This window comes from Sitodiplosis mosellana, unplaced genomic scaffold (assembly GCF_009176505.1).
Source record: "Sitodiplosis mosellana isolate CC-2019 unplaced genomic scaffold, AAFC_SMos_1.0 Smas_scaffold_6226, whole genome shotgun sequence".
NCBI lineage: Eukaryota > Metazoa > Arthropoda > Insecta > Diptera > Cecidomyiidae > Sitodiplosis > Sitodiplosis mosellana.
In genome coordinates, this window is record NW_022601467.1 from 6133284 (window position 1) to 6153857 (window position 20574).

General features: G+C 37.6%; 2 protein-coding genes across 2 annotated transcripts; both read right to left on the reverse strand.

Annotated features, from left to right (window-relative positions):
* Window positions 1-653: 653 nt before the first annotated feature.
* On the reverse strand, window positions 654-2928 carry LOC129578916 (LIM/homeobox protein Awh-like). The gene is made up of 6 exons (XM_055468202.1): window positions 2671-2928; window positions 2146-2327; window positions 1845-2006; window positions 1671-1720; window positions 1309-1548; window positions 654-1183 (listed from the first exon to the last, which is right to left on the reverse strand). Exons 1-6 carry the CDS (start codon window positions 2674-2676, stop codon window positions 1137-1139), a joined length of 687 nt encoding a protein of 228 aa, XP_055324177.1. The 5' UTR covers window positions 2677-2928; the 3' UTR covers window positions 654-1136.
* A 14100-nt stretch (window positions 2929-17028) lies between these two features.
* LOC129579383 (intraflagellar transport protein 122 homolog) lies at window positions 17029-20555 on the reverse strand (the record flags this gene model as incomplete). Its single annotated transcript, XM_055469449.1, has 8 exons — window positions 17029-17253; window positions 17349-17641; window positions 17793-17949; window positions 18037-18157; window positions 18263-18886; window positions 18966-19448; window positions 19534-19778; window positions 19848-20555. Coding segments are annotated over 8 exons (2721 nt in total), but the record flags the coding sequence as incomplete, so codon positions are not given.
* Window positions 20556-20574: the final 19 nt, after the last annotated feature.

A 20574-nucleotide genomic window follows, 5' to 3' on the forward strand; every position in this document is an offset into this window, starting at 1 on the left:
TTATTATAACTTTAACTGAAGCTATTAAACGATTACGATGTTGTCTTATGATCTTATGAAATTTCATTAAGCAAAACCTATATTCAGATTAGTGTGTGTGTGTGTTTGTGTGCTGGTTATATGTTTTGTGCATGTTTGTGTGTTGTTGTTTTTTTCTCGAGAATCTGAGAAAGCCAATAGCCAAAGGTGTGTTATGTGTGGACGAGAAATCAAAAGGGATCAAAGTAACAAATCATATCGAGAAGCGCATGAAGAATGAGACAATCTTCAGCTGGTTATCTCTCGTCTCTTTTCATGTTTTCTTTGTATCACATCACACAAGATACTTTTCTCTCTCTCTCTCTCTCTCTCGCCTTTATTATTTCTTTCTTTAAACTGAGACCATTATTACAAATTTAAATACTTTTATCTTTGACTCACCAAGTGTTTTGGTTTTCCACTTTGCACCACACGGCGATGCGACGTTCCGATGTCATTTGACATTGATTCGAATGTTATTAGAACACCGGATAATCCTTTGAACCGATGAACCACGCACATAACATTCAACGTCTCAAGTATTTTTGTATACCTATATATCGATCTTTGAACAAACTGAACAACCACAGAAAAATAATAGAGAAGGAAAATCGCAATTTTTTGTGTGTGTTTTTGTTTTTCTGTATTTCTTGCATTGCTTAATTAAATTGTTGCATTTATTTAGTCATCAATAGAGAATTAAAAATTATGAGAATAAATATTCTTACATACTTGTTCATAAATTATATTACACAAAAGAAAATTCATTTAAAATTGCTAGACAATGAGCAAAATATGCTAAGTAACATATGTGTTTACTTTTTTGCGCACAGTTTCTTTTCTTTTTTTTTAAATATTTTCTGTATCATTATTTTGTTGCTTTGTTTTTTTTTCTCATTTGTTTTGTTTTGTTTGTGTGTGTGTGTGTTTGTGTTTTTTTTTTGGGGGCAAAAACTTTTCAAAAGTGTCGTTAGAGCTATGCAGAATCGTTACACTTTGTCAATTAACATTATGGATGGAGGTTAAAACCAAAAAAGACAATGATCGAACAAATAAAGATATATCACTTAGTTTTAAATTGATGGGAGGTTGGCGTCGGGGCGGTTATCTCCCAGCTCTTATACCAGTAAATTGGTTTGCATATGTACATTCAGTTCGTATGGAGCTGCAAAGAAAGAGCAAATCGAATATCGTGTTAGAGATGTGTGCTTACAAAGCCGGCGCTTAAGTGCTGATTATAATAATTCTTCGAGCAAATTTCGAGCGAAATAAGAAATGTTCCAAATTTACCTTTGCGTTTGCCTAAATGTGTGTGCTTCTTTTGTCGGGCGCGTGCATTTTGGAACCAAACTTGTGTGACACGTTTGCTGAGGCCGGCATTTATTGCGATTCGTTCTAGGTCTTGACCATCTGGATTGCTGTCAATTTCAAAATTGCGCTGCAACACCTCCAATTGTTCTTCGGTGAATGCCGTTCGTACTCGTTTGATTTTCTTTTTTGACGAATCCTCACCACCAAAATAACTATCAGCTGTCAACCAAAAAAAAGATATAAATAAATAAGGGATAGATAAAATTAATCCACTGCCAAATCCGATTATCCCATCTGATATAGTTATCGTTAAATTTGTTGTGTTTTATTGGGTTACTTACCGTCACTTGATGTCGTTTCACCTTCAACTGTTTCGAGATAATGCTCACGGCTGCAAAAAAAGGGCAAATCAAATATCGTGTTAGAGATGCGTGCTTACAAAGCCGGCACTTAAATGCTGATTATAATTTTGTTTCGAGAAATTTTCAAGTTAAAATAAAAATGTTCAAATTTACCACAGGATTTGGTCTTGAATTAAGGCAAACTCTTCACCAGTTGACAGTTGACGATCACATGAATCACACGAGAAACAGGCCAAATGAAATACGTATTGCTTTGCACGACGAATCCAATCGGTCGATGTGATCTTTCGCTGACACTTTGCGCACTGTGTAAATCTAAACGAAAAACAAACCAAAAAAAATTCCTTTAGGCTTTTCTTTTTGTCTCTTCTACACAAATTTAGTTCAATTTTTGCTCAGTGCACAATTTTCAGTTGGGAGATTTTTTTTTTTTTTTCAATGCTCCGGAACTCACTTCATGTAGTCTTCCTTGCAGTAAATATTTGAATCGCGGATGTAACATGTTCGTTGTTCGTCAAGCGTTGCCAAGCAAACGCAGCATCGTAAACACGAGCCATGCCATGCATGCCCAGATACTTCTAACAAATAGCGATCGGAAATTGGATCCTCGCAAGCCGTGCAACACTTATACTCAGACTAATTGAAAAGAAACCGAAAAGAAGAAAACACAAAAGAAGATTAATCAATTTTCACTGGCAACAGCACAACGTAGAACTTCGTTTCACAAACAAAACCAAAATCAAACTAAAATGTTTGCGCATTTGAATGCCAAGAAAGAGGCCATTCCATCCACAATATTTTCATCATTATTCAAATAGCGCAAAACTCGAATCCGCTCGAGAAAAAAAAACGGATGTGTAAACTTTTCGAAGGAGAGAAATATTTCCCGAATTTTTGAATTTCAAATATTTCGTTTCTTTTTTCTCAACATGATGATATTTTACAACTCAATTTATTAATTCACACTCAAAATATGTACCTTCATTTTTGTTTATCAATAAAAATAAATGTTCGCCAAATCTATTCTATTTTTAAATCTTCGATGGATTATTCAAATGAAATGCACAAAAACCGAACTACGTTGAAGAAAGACCGTTTTCTTGTCGAAACAAACACGTCAAAATGTTAAACACGCGTAGATCGAAAACAAAATTTGAAGAGCAGAACAACTTCACAAATCGATCCGAATAGGTCGGCTTATCTGATGATACTGAAGTATAAGCACAAAAAGAGGCATCTATAAAACGGTTGTGTCGATGCTCTGTCTGTTGCTCCGAAAAATAACAGCAAGAAGAAGAAGAAGAAGAACAAAAGCAACACACACCACAATGTCAGCTGCTGCACGTGTATTGGTCGATTTGAAAATCTGGCTGTGGAAGGTAAACCATCGATGAAGAGGCGACCGAACGGCAAGCACAAAAGCGAATATAAAAAAAAACACAGACACATAAGCGACGGCAACTCGACAACTGCAACAGTTACAAACACCGAGCAAACAATGTAGTAACACCGAAAATTGGTACAACAATGCGCACATTTCCATGTACTGTCAGTACGTAATAACAACAATATAAGGTGGTCCAAATGTGGCTCCGCCCATCGCGTTCAACACTATTCGTTTGTTTATTTTCATGTTGCGTGCGCTTCTTCTTCTCGTCTTCTTCCTCCTATTTTTGCCGGATGATTTTCGGTCTGTCTTCTATTGCGCGCCTCACCACACATCGCTCACAGCGGATCGCCGTTCGTGGAGTGAGATGAATTGCTCGCACCGAATCGACGAATAACTATAGTCGAATCAATAGTAAACAATAAATAAATATTTAACTTATTACTGGCTCGTTGTGTGCTGCTGCTTCTGCTGCCAGCTTGCACATCCTTGTTGTTCACACTTACCATTTTCTACTTCTTTTTCCTTTGTCCAACAGATTTTTGGCTGAAGGTTTTTGCTTTTGTCTTTGGAAACAGTTTCTTTCCTTCGACGATGACTTTTTTTTGCTGCATACGCTTCACTTTATTATTTATCGAAGAATTTAATTATACTCGAATATTATTAATGGGGAGACAGTTAAAAGCGTTTCTCATTTTCATTTTTCGTGTCAATGCATCAAAACGCAAATCGAATTTTTTTTCCATCCAGAAAATGATTGGTATATTTATCAAATGGCATTTATTTATTTCTTTTAGTCTATTTTTCTCATTAACTCTCATGACACCGTTTTTTCGGCGTTTGTATTTCACTTGGCAAGACTTTTCCGTCTCGCCTCATGATGATGACCATTTCTAAATACCACTTCATTTTGGAGTCGTCATTGACAGTCTCGCTGCATGCATGCTGTGATCTACGTTTTATTCACCGTTTAAACTCTTGTTGACTGTAGTAATTTTTCGATTAAGTTGAAATCATATCGATTTATCATCAACTTGAATTGATTTTGATCATTGAAACTTTATCGCCATACTTTCGTCTTGATTCCTTGTTGTTGTCGCCTTTTTTGTCGAAATTCAAACATTTTTTCGGGAGAAAAATTGTCATATAAACCTTCACTCAATTAATAAACCGAAGTGGTGAGACAAATCATACGTATAGGGGCAATGGTCCCGAGCAAATCGGCACGGATGGTGTCCACATAATGTGCTGTCATCAATACGATTGTCACTTAATTTCTAATTTGCTGTCTGCTTTGCCGGCGACCAAATAAATCAGCGCACAGCTTTCGTAATGACCAGCTTTTTTCCCTGAAAAATGAAAAAAAAAACTAAGAACTGTTACATTGATGGTCTGAATGTTCGTTGAAATGAAATCAATTCATATTCGAAATGTGTGTCAGTTGTCTCATCGACAGTTGCTCATAGTTTCTGGTTAATTTTTTTTTTCCATTATTGGAATTCCGTGATGAAATTTCAACGAAACACAAATCCCATTTTTCACAAATGCAGTTTCTCTTCGGTGATTTAATTTATGGAATGTCAAGCGCTCCAATACGGTGCTGGCAACAGCTTTTGTGTAGATAGTGAGAAGCAGAAACAGAATGAAGACGTAAATTATTACGTTGGAATTTTCCGACCGAAAAGAAGAAAAAAAATTTCTCCCCGTAAAATGTGTTTCATCCATTTAATTAGGAATTCCATTGTTCGTGCTAATTGTGTTCTATTTTGTTGCGCAGCGCACAATTTCTTGACGTGTACAACGAATGGAAATGTTGGAAAAATTCGAGGCGGTTCTCATATATTTTCTTCGCCATCATGTACACGAACTTTGGAAGATTCTTCAATTAAGAGAATAACTGCTCTATTTCCTTGTGCTAACAAGACAAGAAATTATTATGTCGTTTGGTATGGCCGACATTTTTTCTTCCCCGAAACTCCATTTGAAATCTCAATGAAAAATTGACATATACACATCCATGGGCTTATTTGTTTCGTGTATATACACCACAGGCCATAAGTTTGGATACCCCTATGAAACGTTTGATTCTACGTTTTTTGAACATTTTCACTTGAAATTTAGTATTGGATATGAAAATATATCGAAATTCTGACCGAATGGAAGTTTTGGAAGATAACATTTGGCCGGCCTATGGCCATCTTTTGGCCTTTGAGCTGTGGGAGCCAAAATCAAAGTCTTAAACGGGCCATCGGATTAAAAAGTTATATACGCCATTGGAAAGGTCTTGAAAAGTCGATGTGATTTTTGGTATTAAACATCAAAATCGGCCGGCGTTTGGCCAAAATATGGCCGTTTGTAATTTTTGGCCGAAATCTTCAATCAGCCATATCTTGGCCAAAAGCTGGCCGATTTTGATGTTTAATACCAAAAATGATACGTACTCTCCGAGACCTTTCCAACGACGTATAGCATGTTGAAATTGGACAAGCGGTTTGAAATTTTAAAATTTTGGGCCAAATTCATTCATAGGGGTATCCAAACTTATGGCCTGTGGTGTATGTGTTTTCTTTTCATTTCAATTGCATTAAAGAAGTGATAACATCACAGCCCACTTTTTGTTTATTTCGAGGGGTGATTCCAACCGAATAGCTCCTAATTGGTATTTATGGCCAATATATTTTCATAAACGCAGTTTTACTGCACGAAACACCTGTTATTAATCTATTCATTAAACACCGAAACTCAGTGAGATCGGATCCACGTTTGTCAATACCAAAAATGCAACATTAATTTTTCCATTTCAATAACATCGCTTGACTTCCTTTGAAAACATGCAAATATTTTCAATAACAATTTTGTTTTTTTTTCGTCTCTCAAATCAGATAAATTAAACACTTTTTCAACTTAACAGAACAAAAAACGTTTCAAATTGAAACTTTACATCTCTCTCTCGTTCTGGAGTTCCTAATAATAATTGACAGAATATGGTTTTAGAAAATCAAACGACAAAAAACGACCATATTAATAGTTCAAGTGGAAAGTTGATGAATTTGAAGGGAACTTTTGTTAGCGTTGGCATTATTTCAAGATGCCATTCAGATGGTATCCAAGAGAACATAGATTTTGATAAAAAAAATTGATTCGTTATTCATTTGATTGCGAAATCGGAACGTTCTATCACATCCAATTATTCAAGATCATGTCATAGATTTGTTCGATGATGTGATGATAAGTTCACTTCCTAGCCAATCGAAGAGAGAAAAAGAGGGAAAAAAAACGAATCATCCATCGGTTTCGGGTTGCTCGACCCACAATCATTGTAAATCGAGTGAAAAATTCACGCAAACAATGTGACACAATGTGATTCAAGAGGCCCGTGTTCAACACAATCGAATAATTGACTTGTAAAACGAAATCGGTGTTTGTTCGCAAACGCATTCAAGAATTGAATTATTACACTGGACCGAGTTCGGTTACGGTTCGATTGAGTTCTCAATAATTTTTGTGCGATCGAAACGGTCGAAAATTGCATTTCATTTTTTTTCATCGTTCCTTTCTTTGTTTACTCTTTGCTCTTGGTTCTGTGTTCCAGTGTGTGTTGTTGTTTTTTTTTCTTCGCCGTGGAAATGTGTACTCCACTGACTGTGCACTCCGATTAATAAGATTTCGCACGGCGAATGGTATTTTGCATTTTGGATTTCGTGCAAAGTTCATATTATGAAACGCCATAATAAATTATGGGTATTTATTTTGAACGATTGAAGGAAACATTTTATAGCATTGTGCCATTCAAAGACGGTTAGTTGTGAAAATATTTGGTGCAAACAGAGAGAAAATGGATGGGTTTTATTCTCTTTCTATCTTCGCTCGTTTACATATATGCATATATATCCATAATAATAACCATGGCACCGAATCGCAGCAGAACCTATGGCATCGTGTCTTTGTGTGTGTATGTGTGTTTTCCTCAACTTTAGCAATCATTTGGATTCTTATTAGCAAGATTATTATAAATTACCAAGTTATTAAAACAAATATGTGCGTTGTTTTATCTATCCATCCTTGTTCGGTGTTCAGTGTGTCGCTGCCTGTTTATATATGCAATAATTTTCGTTTTTCACGTTGATTCCATCGTTCGTTCGTTTTGGTTGGTTTTCGGTACAATAAAACTGACCACAGCCAGTTCTGCGCGAGGTTCTAAGCCATCGTCCGAATTGCCAAATGCTGTGCGATCAAACCGCAACGATCTCGAGAATGAAATGTGCGCACATTTTGGCGAGAGAAGTTAATTCAGGTAGTGCGGATATGGGCGTGCTGTACACTGTAATAAATTTATGATATTTTATTGAGCTGTGTGTTTCAGCTTCGATGCATTTATCGTAAAAACAAACATAATCGGATGCTCATGACTCTCTATTTCACTTCGGCTCAATATCGTCTGCATTCGCTTGCTTCGTCTCTTTTTGACCAATTTCTTCATTTACATTTCAAGTGTGTGCCGTGTTGCTTCTTCGGCATTCTGCTTCTCGTCCACACTCTCTCATGCACACATACATTTCATTATATCATTTTAAATTGGATTTTGCTCTCAGTGACGGCCAGTATCACAACACTCCCGAATGAGTAAGGTGAAGAGGGAAAAAAACACAGCCAAACGAAAAAAATGAGAGAAAAACACACGACGATCTCATTTAATTGAGATGTTATGGGCGAAATAAACTGAAATTGAAAGATTGTTGAGATAAAAATGTATATATTGCAGAAAAAGTGGAAATGAATTCAACAGCAGAACGACTTAAAAGAATGCACGTAATAACTTTAAATAGGTCTATAAATCTACTGGCGCTTTGAGCCGATGAAATTCCAACAACTCTTCGTCCATCCCGAAATGGATGTATATATTTACATTTTATCATCGATTTTTTTTAGCACACTATAAATGGAAACTGTTGAAAGATATACTAAGCAACAAGAACAAAAAAGAAACAGTGAATGAAAAAGACACCATGATATTTTGTTGCTTCATTTTTATTTTTCGCCATGTAGCGCTTTTTTCCCTTTCGCACACAGCTCTTGTGTGTGTGTGTGCTTTTTTCTGAAGCAAAAATTTTTATATTTCAATTCCCAAAAGTCATACTGTAAAGCGGAAAGGTAATCATTCTGAAAGCCATTGCAGAAACAAATATCGGTCCATCAATCATATCGTCTTAAACAAATTTTGTTTGTTTTAAGTGTGTTAATTTTGCAGACAAATTACCCGATGTTGGAGATGAGCTAATCGAAATGTGTGCACACATAAAGACGACTAACATTCACCTGAGCTTAACTTAATGGTTTGGCAATATTTCAAGTGCATAAATCATCATCAGAATTAAATGCCATCATAAAAAAAAAAACAACAAACAACTCTAGTAAAAACTGAATCTTTTTTTTCTTTCCGTTTCATCGATGCTGATGCAAAAATTGTTGACGTGTTTTCACTTGGCCCGCCTGCTCATTTATTCATCGGAAATATGTTGAATTTCAAGAAGCGAGAAAAAACACATACAATTTTTGGCCAAACAAATAACAAAAAAATATATTTCATTGTTTGTTACATATTGGGTATTTAAAATGGTGAATAAAATCAAATGAGCTTACATACATCTGCTTCATTTTTTTTCCATTCGTTCACTTCATCTCTTTTTGAAATTGTAAAAAGGACACAAAGACAAATGGCGTACAAATCAAACGAGCATTTCAACTGCTCCGCAAACGTTGTTATTTCAATCAAATGGTTATTACAACTTTATAGGCCGTTTCCATTTGACAGCTCAAACACGGAACGGAACAGTAGCAACAGTACTAGCAGCAGTAAGTATGGTCAAAGTGAAAGGAACATGTAGAAAGGGTGTCGAACGAAACGGTTACAATGCCTGGTTGATTCGGGTGAAAATCATATGAATTGTCGAAATTAAATAACCACCACAAAAACCGTATCTGCATTTTTGATGCATGGTAAATGTGTCAATTTACCTTATTAACCATGCCGCTTAGTTCAAATAGTGTCATATTATTGTGGATTGTGCGTATCGATTGAAACAAGTGTTAATCTCTTTTTAAGTCTCTCTCTCTCTCTCTCTCTCTCTCTCTCTCTCTCTATCTCACACACACACATCGACATATTTATTTCTATTTCCGTTCGCAATGCTTACATGGAAGAGTGCAAACAATGAATACGAATGTGAATGCATGTTTTGCTCGCTTTGATTCCCGTGCGCCCAACCAACAATTTTATTCGACATATGTTGATTGTGCGTTTTACGGGTGCGATTCTCTTTTTTCACTCTTCCTCAACATACTGGGCTCTTTGGTTTTGACTGTTGATTTGTTTTCTTCTTCATTTGATACGAAGGCGCTACAAGCAAATATTTACCGAACTTTATGCACAAGAAATAATTGGATATCATACATTATGAGTGTAACGAATGAATGCGGGCTGTGCCTGCAAGCTATTTGCTAAATTCATCGCACTCCACTGATCACAGATCAAACAAGTGTACAAACGAAGGATTTGCCACGGGTTGCACTCGATAAAATGAATACACCAACTATGGTAATTTTTGGACTGTATTTTGCTCTGTTTCTGAATCGGTCGCTCGTTCCAACTTTTCATTCGCTCAACGATGTGATACAAACACGCACACATAGAGAGAGAGAGAGAGGGGTTTATCATTAGCCGCTGTGAACCGGTTCAAGTGAACATCGGGGGATTTGCCTGGTCTCACTTCAACCGATTCCGGTGAATCTTTAAACTGGAACCATTTGCAACCTGGATTGCAAACAAAAAAGAACAACAACAAAACAGCTTTTACTCGTTCAACGATTCCGAATTTTTCATGTTGCATATGAAATCATCCACCAATCATCCGAATTATGGAAAAACCTCGCGCATAACACCGTGTGCACGTCATACAAAAACACTGGAGAAGTTTGTCTGAGCCGGAAGGAAATATACATTCAACGCATCAGTTTTTCTGGCGACTTCGAATTTTTATTCCACTTGAAAACATTGGGGAAATGAAAAATGCAAAAAGATCATAAATTACCTTCATAATTCGTGCCATTGTGAACCAACAAAAAAAATGTATTAAATTCACTTTGGGTTGGCATGCCAAAGTCGAGTACATCTTTTTTTTCGACGCCGTATTTCTATTTTATTTTTAAATTCTATTTGTAACTTGAGTTTATTACCATTCGTCGGATGAAAATGGTGAAAATATTCTTTGATTTGCGAGACAAACGCGACAATTGTGTGACATGATGAAAATGTTGAAGCTTTTCGTATTTGTTGAATTGGCCACGGAGTGTGTCACAAGAATACATAATTTCATCGTCGGTGGAACAAAATACAAAATTGAATGATTTCTGTCAATTCGGTCACGAGTGATGGCGTATGCTTATCGCACTGGTTCTATCATTAAAAACACCCGAAAAAAAGAATGCAAATTTACATCAACACATTCGCGATTATTATTCGGACAATTTTTTTCCACTCATTCGACTGGTTATGACTCTTGTCACACTTTTTTGCCCACCGTGCACGGTTTCAATGCATATTTACTTTATGCAGAAATTGCGATGCTCTACAAACTTCTCTGCATATTTATTTGCACTCCATAAAAGTTATAAAAATGAAATCGAAAAAAAAAACAAATGGAAAACCGCTGACTTTTTGAATTGTGTTGTCAGCAGAACATCAAACAGTGGAAACGTTGCAGGGCACATACACACACCGCCAGATAAAAAGAACGCCACAGACAAAGTGATGCAGTTCATTTGTTGGCTCATTGATCGACTTACTCTCATTAGTCGATGATTTCCTTTGCTTTGTGATAAATTTCCTAGTCGTTTCGCCGGTCTCAAAATCTACCGTTTTCTCACAATTTGACGTTATGCGCGAGCGAGCGCACAAAACAGACATTGCACAGGCATTGAAGAAGAGAAAGTAGAAAAAAAAGGTCTCAAGCATTCTTGAATGTGATACATGAAATGTAACAGCAACAGCAACAGCAACAGCAACAACAACAACAACAACAAAAGCATTCTTAAAAAAGACCCTAGGGACGTTAATCGGTGTGCTCATACAAAATAACACGCTGCTCGCAATGAAACGGTAGTCAATTTTTTATTGTTCCAATTACCCCCAAAAAGGCTGGCGTGCAACCGAAAATGAATTCATTGCAATTGTTGATGATGACGATGAATATGGTGGTGGTGGTGGTGCGGTGGTGTGGCGACGACAACGACACTGAATCGTACTTAAATAACACCCTTCGGAAACCAGAATACACGTTATCCACACTCAGCACAAGGGAAACGGAAAACAGCCGAAGAATCGGAATAAAAAGAGGAAAATAATCGCACAACAAAAGGAATTATTTGCATGAATTATATGATGCGATGAGGGAGGTTAATTCAATTTACTGTTTGCATTTAACTGTAAATACGAGCGAATGAATGTGCCATAAGATTTTCTACAAGCCATGGACTTGTATTGACATACTCCATGTACACTGGATTTAGCATCCAGTGTCTCTCTCTCTCTCTCTCTCGTTCTCGCTCTCTTTTCCGCTCTTTGAATTCATCCACTGCTACCGTAGCATATGAACAGTCAGCATTGTTGCCGTCAAACTACTGCAACTTTATTATTGCTTACTTTTACACTGTGTTATTATTGTGATTGTACCAATGATTATGTATATTTAGTAGCATATTTATTGTTATCTAACCACATTACATCTCTAACATTGAATAAATAGTTTTTATCGGGTGTGTTGAATGTTGCATTGCAGTTTCCTCGGAAACACTCTCGATCCAATCAATAATTTTTTTCCTTTGCTTTTGCGATTGATTCAATGTGACATTCAGTCAATTGCTTGTTGGCTCAGTTTTATTTTGCTTTGGATTTACAAACGATGCGCATATTTTTCTGTCGTCAATAGATTTTTTTTATCTTGTTTTCTACTGTTGTCGTGGTAAAAATGGGTGACTCAAGGGAATCATGAATCCAGAAAGATTTCAGTTTTTTTTTTTCAAATTTATTCGGCTTTTTCTTTTCTCTTTCTCTCTCTCTGTGTGTGTGCATTGAAATTGCGTCAAGCGCGCTCCATAATTATCGTCGACTGTCTGGCAAATATGTGATTATTGCTTAGAAAAGAACATGAATGAAATCGAAAATGGCAAATATATCAGCCAGGGTATGAGCAAATACATCGATCGTGCATCGACGTCAACGTTTTCGGGAGACACAACGCGACTAATGTCATCGTACACACGTTGCCAAAGTGATAACAAAAGCAAAAACGACCCGATGTTATATGGCCAAAGCTATTCATGATTCAAATGCAATGATGAATGACGGCTGTCATTGTCGTCATCGGCATCACCGCTGCTGTCGCGTAACCAATATACATCACAAATGGTACATATGCATTACAAGAACATAGTAATTTTCTTTGATTTTGAGATCAGTTGTGGCGATAGAGAGAGAGAGAGAGAGAGAGAGAGACAATGCTCAATAACCACTATTTTGATGTAGCAAATTATGAGGCCATGACATATCCCACGTACACATGCACAAGTGAAAAAGAGTGTGTGTGAGAGAGAGAGAGAGAGAGAGAGTCAAGCGCTAGTTTTTGTTTTCGCTATTTCGAATACGTACGATGAATAAATTGAAAATCACACATTGTTTGATTTCAACACAACGCCGCCAACAATAATAATATTATGTAAACATGTCACATTCAATTATTTTATTAGGTTTTACATTCGCCTCTCGGATCCTTTCGCTCCCTGTGTGTAATTCTTCTTCTTTTTTTCCGATGCATTCAATGCAAATTTAACCCAAAAATTATTTGGCGAATTTTAATGACTGGATGCTGTTGACACAAATGGCAAAATACACGAACGTCATTTTTTTTGTTCTGTTTTACAAACAACAGTGTTGCGTGCAATTTTCACATCGACAGGCAGACAGGCTGGCACACCATTTTACAAGATGTAAACAAAAACAATGCATTGATTTTGTGCATGCAATTTCGTGATGCAGCAGTAGCAGCGGCGGTATTTTTGCATTTGGTGCAATTTAAATGGGGAAACCGTGCGTATTGCAATCATCAAATAAAAATTAACACCCACGATTATGTTGCAACGATGAAAGCGGCGAGACAGCATCGATGCGCTTACCGGTGCAACATGCCGGTTCATTAAAAAAATTGAACACCCATCAAACAAGTGAGAAACAACTCAAGCTGATGCAAACGGCTATCGAATTTTTTCGCCTCAAAGAAGAGATATCAATGGTTGCATGCATAAATTTAGCTGACGAATTACAATCATCGAATCGGACGAAAGTGTCGAAAATTACACGTTCCATTTGAATTTCGTGTATTTACTTTATAAATGGCAAAAACATTCTGTGAAACCCAAGCTCCAAGTTTTCTCTCAACTTGAGGTGGAAAATTGGCAAGAAACTGCTTGATGACTAGAGGCAAGGTACCGTTTTAAGGCGCTTCGAAGCTTCGATAATGTAACAAATTCCATGTGGATTTCAATTGAATGTGATTGCGAGCAGCAACGGTCGTTACACAACGTGAGGCAATACCTTTTCAGTTTGAGAGGGCGTTTTATAGAACAGATTTTCCTTCCTTTGTAATTGTTTGTGTGCGTGTGTGCTTTCGTTGTTCCCTGCTTAGGGACTTCAGTCACGTTTATATGAGCCAAGTTTTTTTCCTCTATCTCTCTCTCTCTCTCTCTCTCTCTCTCCCCAACTTGGACTTTGTGTGTTTTGAACCGTCTTTGATTCGGTGGACGATATCCCAACCATGAAACATTGATATTTGCAACTCAAGAAAAGTCGACAGTCTTTCCGGTCAGTTTCCGTTTTGTGTTGCTTTAATGCGTACGTGAATTCAACGTACGTGGATGGATGCTAAACACAACCCGAATGCTTTGCACAAAACAGTAAAGCATACAATACGGAGGGAGAGAGAGAGAGAAAAAAAAAGAAAAAGAATAAACGACCCAACAAATATACGAAACATTTGGCTCATTTGTACATCTAAACACATACCAAGTATATATCTGTGTATTTAGGTGGTACTTGACATATTAAATGGTTTTCGGGTGTTCCATCAACCATCCCGTGAATATATGCTCTCTTGAAATGCATGTTGTGTTTCAAGTTTGTACAACACAAAGAAATTTCAGAAGATGATTCGAAGGAGAAAATCTGTCGGTAAACACACGCACAAAGCTAAATGGGTGGAAAATCGGACATTTTAAACAATAAAATTGTGTGCTTCGACTGATGATGCCGTTGTCAACTAGGTACAAACACATATATATAGCTTATAGCGTAGATACTACATACGTAGAAGATTCTAATTGATTAAGAAATATGCGAAGAGAAACAAAACCTAGTCATTCGTGCGAATTTCCTTCCTTTTGAATACCAAATCGATCGAACCAAAGGTATTAATTTCGATATATTTGCCCAATCCACACACGCACACATACCTACAAACACACACCACAATCTAATTCTCGCCCAACAATTCAATTCAACCAAATTGCAGAAATCGTATCGAGTGCCAAGCCATAAATCAAATTTAAATTGCCAATCGAAGCGATTTTAATTGAAATACATGTTAATTCATTTTTTTGCTGTGATTTTTGTTGCCTTTTCTTTTCCGTTTTTTTTTCTTTCTTTTTTTCTTCTTGGTTGAGCAGCCAACAAAGATTGCTTCAATACGATATATTCAGAGTTATTGGTTCGGCGTACAATAACACTTGATGCATAAATGATTAAAAAAAAATGTACGAAAATTGTTTTGTTTTTGTTTCAACAGCAGAACCAATTCACTTTGGTCATTTAGTGAAGTTGTTATTTTCGCCAGCAAAGTCCGATTTGAATGATAAATGGTTCAGCGAGCGAAAGTCGTATCGAATGATATGTCAATTCAACGAACAACAACAACCAAACAACGAGCAGTAGTTAAATGGAAATATTTTGGAAGCAAAATAATTATTTAATTGGCTAACGGCTATTTTGGGGCTCGTTCGAAGCATAACTCAAGTGAAGCATAAACAATTTTCATTTGGTTTATCCGACAGATACAGTGCATAGCAATATTCGGTTTATGCATTCGTTTGTTCATTCGTTCGTTCGATCGAACGAATCGAAGGATTATTACGGTTTGAAACTGGCGGTGATGGTGCCGAAGCAGCGAATCAAACGCGCAAGAAAGAACGCAATAATTGAATTTCAAATTTTATTCCGTTGGAGCAAAATCAAATTGAATGAGTACATCGACTTGAAATTAATACAAAAATGTATATATGCAATTGGGATGCCGAAGCCAGCCCGAAATAAGCATATAAATATTTAAGCATTCATAGTCTCATTCTCTCTTCATCTTGTTCGTTCCGTTCGTTCGGTTATTTGCTATTGACAAAAATTGTTGTTAGAAAGTTTATTCGTGCGTTCACATTTCTATATCGCAAACAATATTTAATAGAAGCATGAATTTAAATATATGTAACATCTAAAGTATATGTAGTCTATCTATCTGGTGTTTTGCCTGGTATGCAATTGGCGTTCAGAGCCAACTCTCACTCTATCGTCAAATAATTCGAATATTCTATGTAGAAGAGTAACAACAACAACAACAGCAGCAGCAACAAAACGAACGGCCTCTAGTAACAACGAAAAAGAGAACAACCGAATCGAGCGGAAAATAAAAATCCCTTCGCAACAACGTTGTCGGAACAAATATCGCCCGCTCTCTCTCTCTCTCTCTCTCTCTCTCTCTCTCTCTCTCTCTTTCTCTTTCTCTCTCTGTATTCTGTCGACCGAATTGAATCGCACAAAATCTTGCGTACACAAGCAAATGTGAGTAATGTGTTTTATTAACAAAGCAAACGAGTCTACTTGTACGTTGAATTTTTGGCAGCCAGTATGGGTATTCATGCTTCGCTTGATGTTTGTCTATCCTCCGCCTTCTGTTGTGTCTCTTTCATGCCATCGCATTCGAATGGAAAATCTTCGGCTTCTTTTTGTATGTATGTATGTGTGCTTTGTGTTTGCCTCCCTGTCTTCCGTTTGTGTTATTTTTTCTGTGCAGTTGGATCTCCATTCATTTGTTGTCACGGAATCGTCAATGCGAATGGGATGCCCGTTTTTGGCGTGTGTGTGTATCTATGTGCGGGAACATCGAATAACGGCATTTATTTCAATGGTAAAAACGTTCAAATGATATGCGGAAAACACCCTTTTTCCACTTCGGTTTATTTGTAGAAAAGCTTTTGCAATATCTAAATCGAATTACTTAAAAATTCTCTCTTCGACATCGCGTTTTTTTTCCTTTCGTCCTCTCCCTTTCTCTCTCTCTCTTTCTCTCTCTCTCTCTCTCTAACTCTGCTTTGGTTCGGTTCGGTTCCGTTCGTTCACTCATGGGGTGGCCGTGCCATGAGGCGATGTCACACATCCATTCATCCACTGAAAATCGTATGCTAGCATGCGTTCAATACGTATCTCCGATGTTTATCCAATTATGTAAAACTTTTGAACAAGCAAAAATAGAAGAAATTCAATTACAATCACTGCATACAAACTCGCATACACATTCGTTCATTCGCTTGCCATTGAAGAGTTCACGTAGAAAGAAATCAAATCAGAAAAAGAGGGGAAAAAAAACTTGAAAAATAACGTACACACACGAAAAAACAGCGCAAAACAATAGAAAAAGATGTAACATTTCACGGCATCACTGTTGTACATTCTTCAGTCAGCAGAATTTCTGGTTGTTTTTTTTCCAACTTTTCCAAACTTTAAGAATAATAATAATGCAATTTTCACAGTAATAGCTAACTTCTGTGTAGTAAATATAAACGCATTTGCAATAGACATTTTCTGTTGTTTGTTCTCATTTTTTCTTTATTTGTGTCAACGTGAATCACGATTCGAATATATATTTCAATGTACAAAATAATACTTGTTTCTTGGACGGATTTCATTGCTTCAATCACAATGTGAAACGGTGCTTAATTCAATAAAGTCTCAGAAGAAGTGCGACAAAATGGACAGTAGCCCTTTTGTAAAACCTGTAGTTCAAAGTCTTCGGAGTGAAATACCTGCAACGAGAGATTTAAAACACAAATAATTAACTCAATTTCGACGAAATGAGAAAGATTTAAAGCCATTTTGAATTCTTCATAGTAAGACTCACCTGTAAGCACTCAGGGCACATACTGATTTGCCATTCGGGCATTAAATTTCGATAATACTTAGTCTTCAGTGGCGCTGGCCACTTTGCAATGAGCACTGTGGTTGGGTCCAATGCGCGCAGAGCGTCACGATCCAGTGTCAATGGTAAAATATCGGATACTTCTTCATTGATCATTGTATCGACAAACGGATCCATGGATTCGATATTGGTCTTTGGCGGTGCGAGTAAAAGCCGCTCTACTTCTTGCTCAGGGATATCATCTTCGGGAGAGAATTCCACCAACGGTAAGATTTCTGAACAAAAAGAATTGGAAGAAATGACAAAGAATTTTATAAGAATCGAAATTGAGTTTTTCCCATTCTTTTTTTGATTCGTTTTTCTTTTGCATAACTATTCTTAGCTTCGCATTTGAAATACAAATCAAATTTGCTTAGTGATGCTTACCAAATGAAACAAAAGAGAAAATATAGTGATGTTGGCACGATGGGCATTGATTTCCACGTAGATGCGAATTGTAGTTAGAGCATTTGTAGCACATCGGCAGTGAATCTTCGGGGTCATTGAATCCACCGGGGCAGGCACGGCTTGCGATGTAATTTATCTGTAGAAGTGACAATTTTCCAAATCAAATCATATATGTGAACAAGTTTCAGTCAAATGGTGAAGTATTTCCATCTAAAGTACTTACATCGACTTGTTCTTGCAAAGCTGACGGAACTCGTAGCTTTTGGATGCGATTGTTGACTTGCAGATTGAGTTTTTTGTAGTTCAACTCTTTCGCTTGTTTGGCCAATGTATACAAAACGGCACTGAAATATTACAATTACTGGTAAATGAGTTTCTTTTGAAAAATTGCATGTAATCTAATCGGTATGAACAGAAACGAAAATTCTCTTTCAGTTCTTTCTACTCACAACATGCCAATTCCTTTTGGTGGCAATCCATTGTCTGCTCCAATTTGATTTACGACATAGCGGCTGGTATTGAATAGCGCTGGTGCCGAGTAGCTCGTGAATGGTTCGGACAAATAGTTGTGAATGGTTGCATAGGCGTAGTAAATTGTCGAAAGTCGGTGTAAACTTTCGTATTTGGCTAATGCTTCATTTGAGATCGGTTCATGTTTTGGCAATGACTTGAGAAATTGTCTTGCCCGCAACCACATGTAGTAGCTCGCATCCGAAAAGCGATTTTCCGAAATCGAGCAATCGGTTAAACTATTCAAAAGCCTAATCGCTTCCTGCGGTTGACCAGCAAGAATGTAGGCCTCATGCGCTTTAATAAATTCATCCGATTCGGCCAACCACTGTGCATGTTGGCTATGTACTGATTGCAAGACTTGTGGCAAATTCTCGGCCAAACGAAACGCTTCGGCCCAATCGCGTGATTCAACATGTAACTGAACCACTTGAGCCTCTTCACCGAGTTTCCTGTAGATTTCAGCCGCCAAAGGTAACGACTTTAATTTTCTCAAATTCGATGCCACCAAATTCAGTGCAGATCGATCATTTTGGCTCAATCGGCGACCGATGTCGTACAATCTGCAATTGAAAGTATCAAAATGTGCGTTTATTTCAAATTAGATATATTCGAAGAAGAAAAAAACAGTTGGAAACATACACATCGGCCCATCCTTGTTCGGCAACGATTTCAATGGCTCGTTCATGTTCGCCGGCACTCAACAGCAGTTCAGCAGCTGCTCTTGGCTCATGAACAGAACATGCCCATTCAGCTCGTTTTCGCACCAGCTCTCGTCGATCCGATGAATCACCCTCTTTCAAGAATTCCTGAGCCAAATCGAACATTCGCAAATCGGTGTACATTGCCAGCGCTTTGTTACTGTATCCATTCTTCTGATACAATCTGGCTGCTTCTTTGAATTTACCAGCAAACGCCAAATTGTCGGCTTGCAGTATTTCCTTGGGTACGTCACCGCGTTTTTGACGTTCTCGGATTTCATTTATATGTTGAAGCCAGGGCAAATTCCGTACACGAACATATGCATTCTTTGCTACTGTAAGCTGGAGTGCATCCACAGCCGCGTGAGCTAATCCTTCCCAGTCGGACGATGATACACCTAAGCATGCCACCTGATAAGCCTCTCTGTGTTGAAGAATTTATTGGATTAGTACTTAAGTCGTTCATGGAATAGAAAAGCTAAGTTATAATTTGATCCTTCGACACTTACTCGAATAGACCTGCTTCGATAAATTGCCACATAGTCGAGCCCAAAGAGAGTGATACATTGTTCATCATATTTCCGCGAAGGCAGAATGCCGTGGCGCCACACAGGCCAACCACAACACCGAGCATCGTCTGTGGGCTACGTGGAGGCAAAGTGCCAACACGAACACTAATTCCGCCCGTTGTGTGCGAATAGCAAAGCATCGACTCCAAATGTGTATTCCATGAAACGGAATTCACTCCACTATCCTAAAAGGGAACCGAAAATTATTGGTTTGAACGGTCAAGTCAAATCGAATGAATCGATTTCTATCTTACTTGGTATAGCATTGCATCATTTATCAAGTCACGCACAACCAATCGACCTGCATCATCGACGATCGCCAATTTGGTCCGAGTAGAATTTAAATCCAAGCATCGAACCGATGATAGAACAGTTGTAATCAGCATTGGTAAGGAATTATCCAGAAAAATGCGCCACACTTGCCCGTTCTTCAAACCCAAAAACAATCCTTCACGTCCCGGCGGCCCACCAGTAACTTTGATGTAACGAATAAAACTATCCAGGACCCATTCTCGTTGCAACATACCCGAAAAGTCCAGACTTTGCAACTTTTTCTCCTGACACAAGACCAGATGCTGAGCGCATACAACGAGCAAACTACAATCAAATTTTTTGCCAATTTTCTCCTTCACTTTGTAATGCATCGGCTGATTCTCGGCTGAACTTAGTTCATATAAAACAACGCGCTCGGGCAACTGCACGGCCAAGCGATTTCGATAGATGGCAATTTTATTCACCAAATCACGGCACTTTATTCTCACTTTCTGGCCGGACACTAAATGCTGAATGATTATGTCGCACATATTCTCACGAAACGCGTAGCGCTCGCGATAAAGCGCATGGACGGTGTTAAAAGCAAGATTGTAGCAGGCAAGTGTACCATCTTGACAGCCGACAACCTGAAATTGGAGAAAGAAAACCAATTTAGTCTCAATTAAGTGAGTGTATAATTTAACACGGATTCAATTCAGTGTCAATATC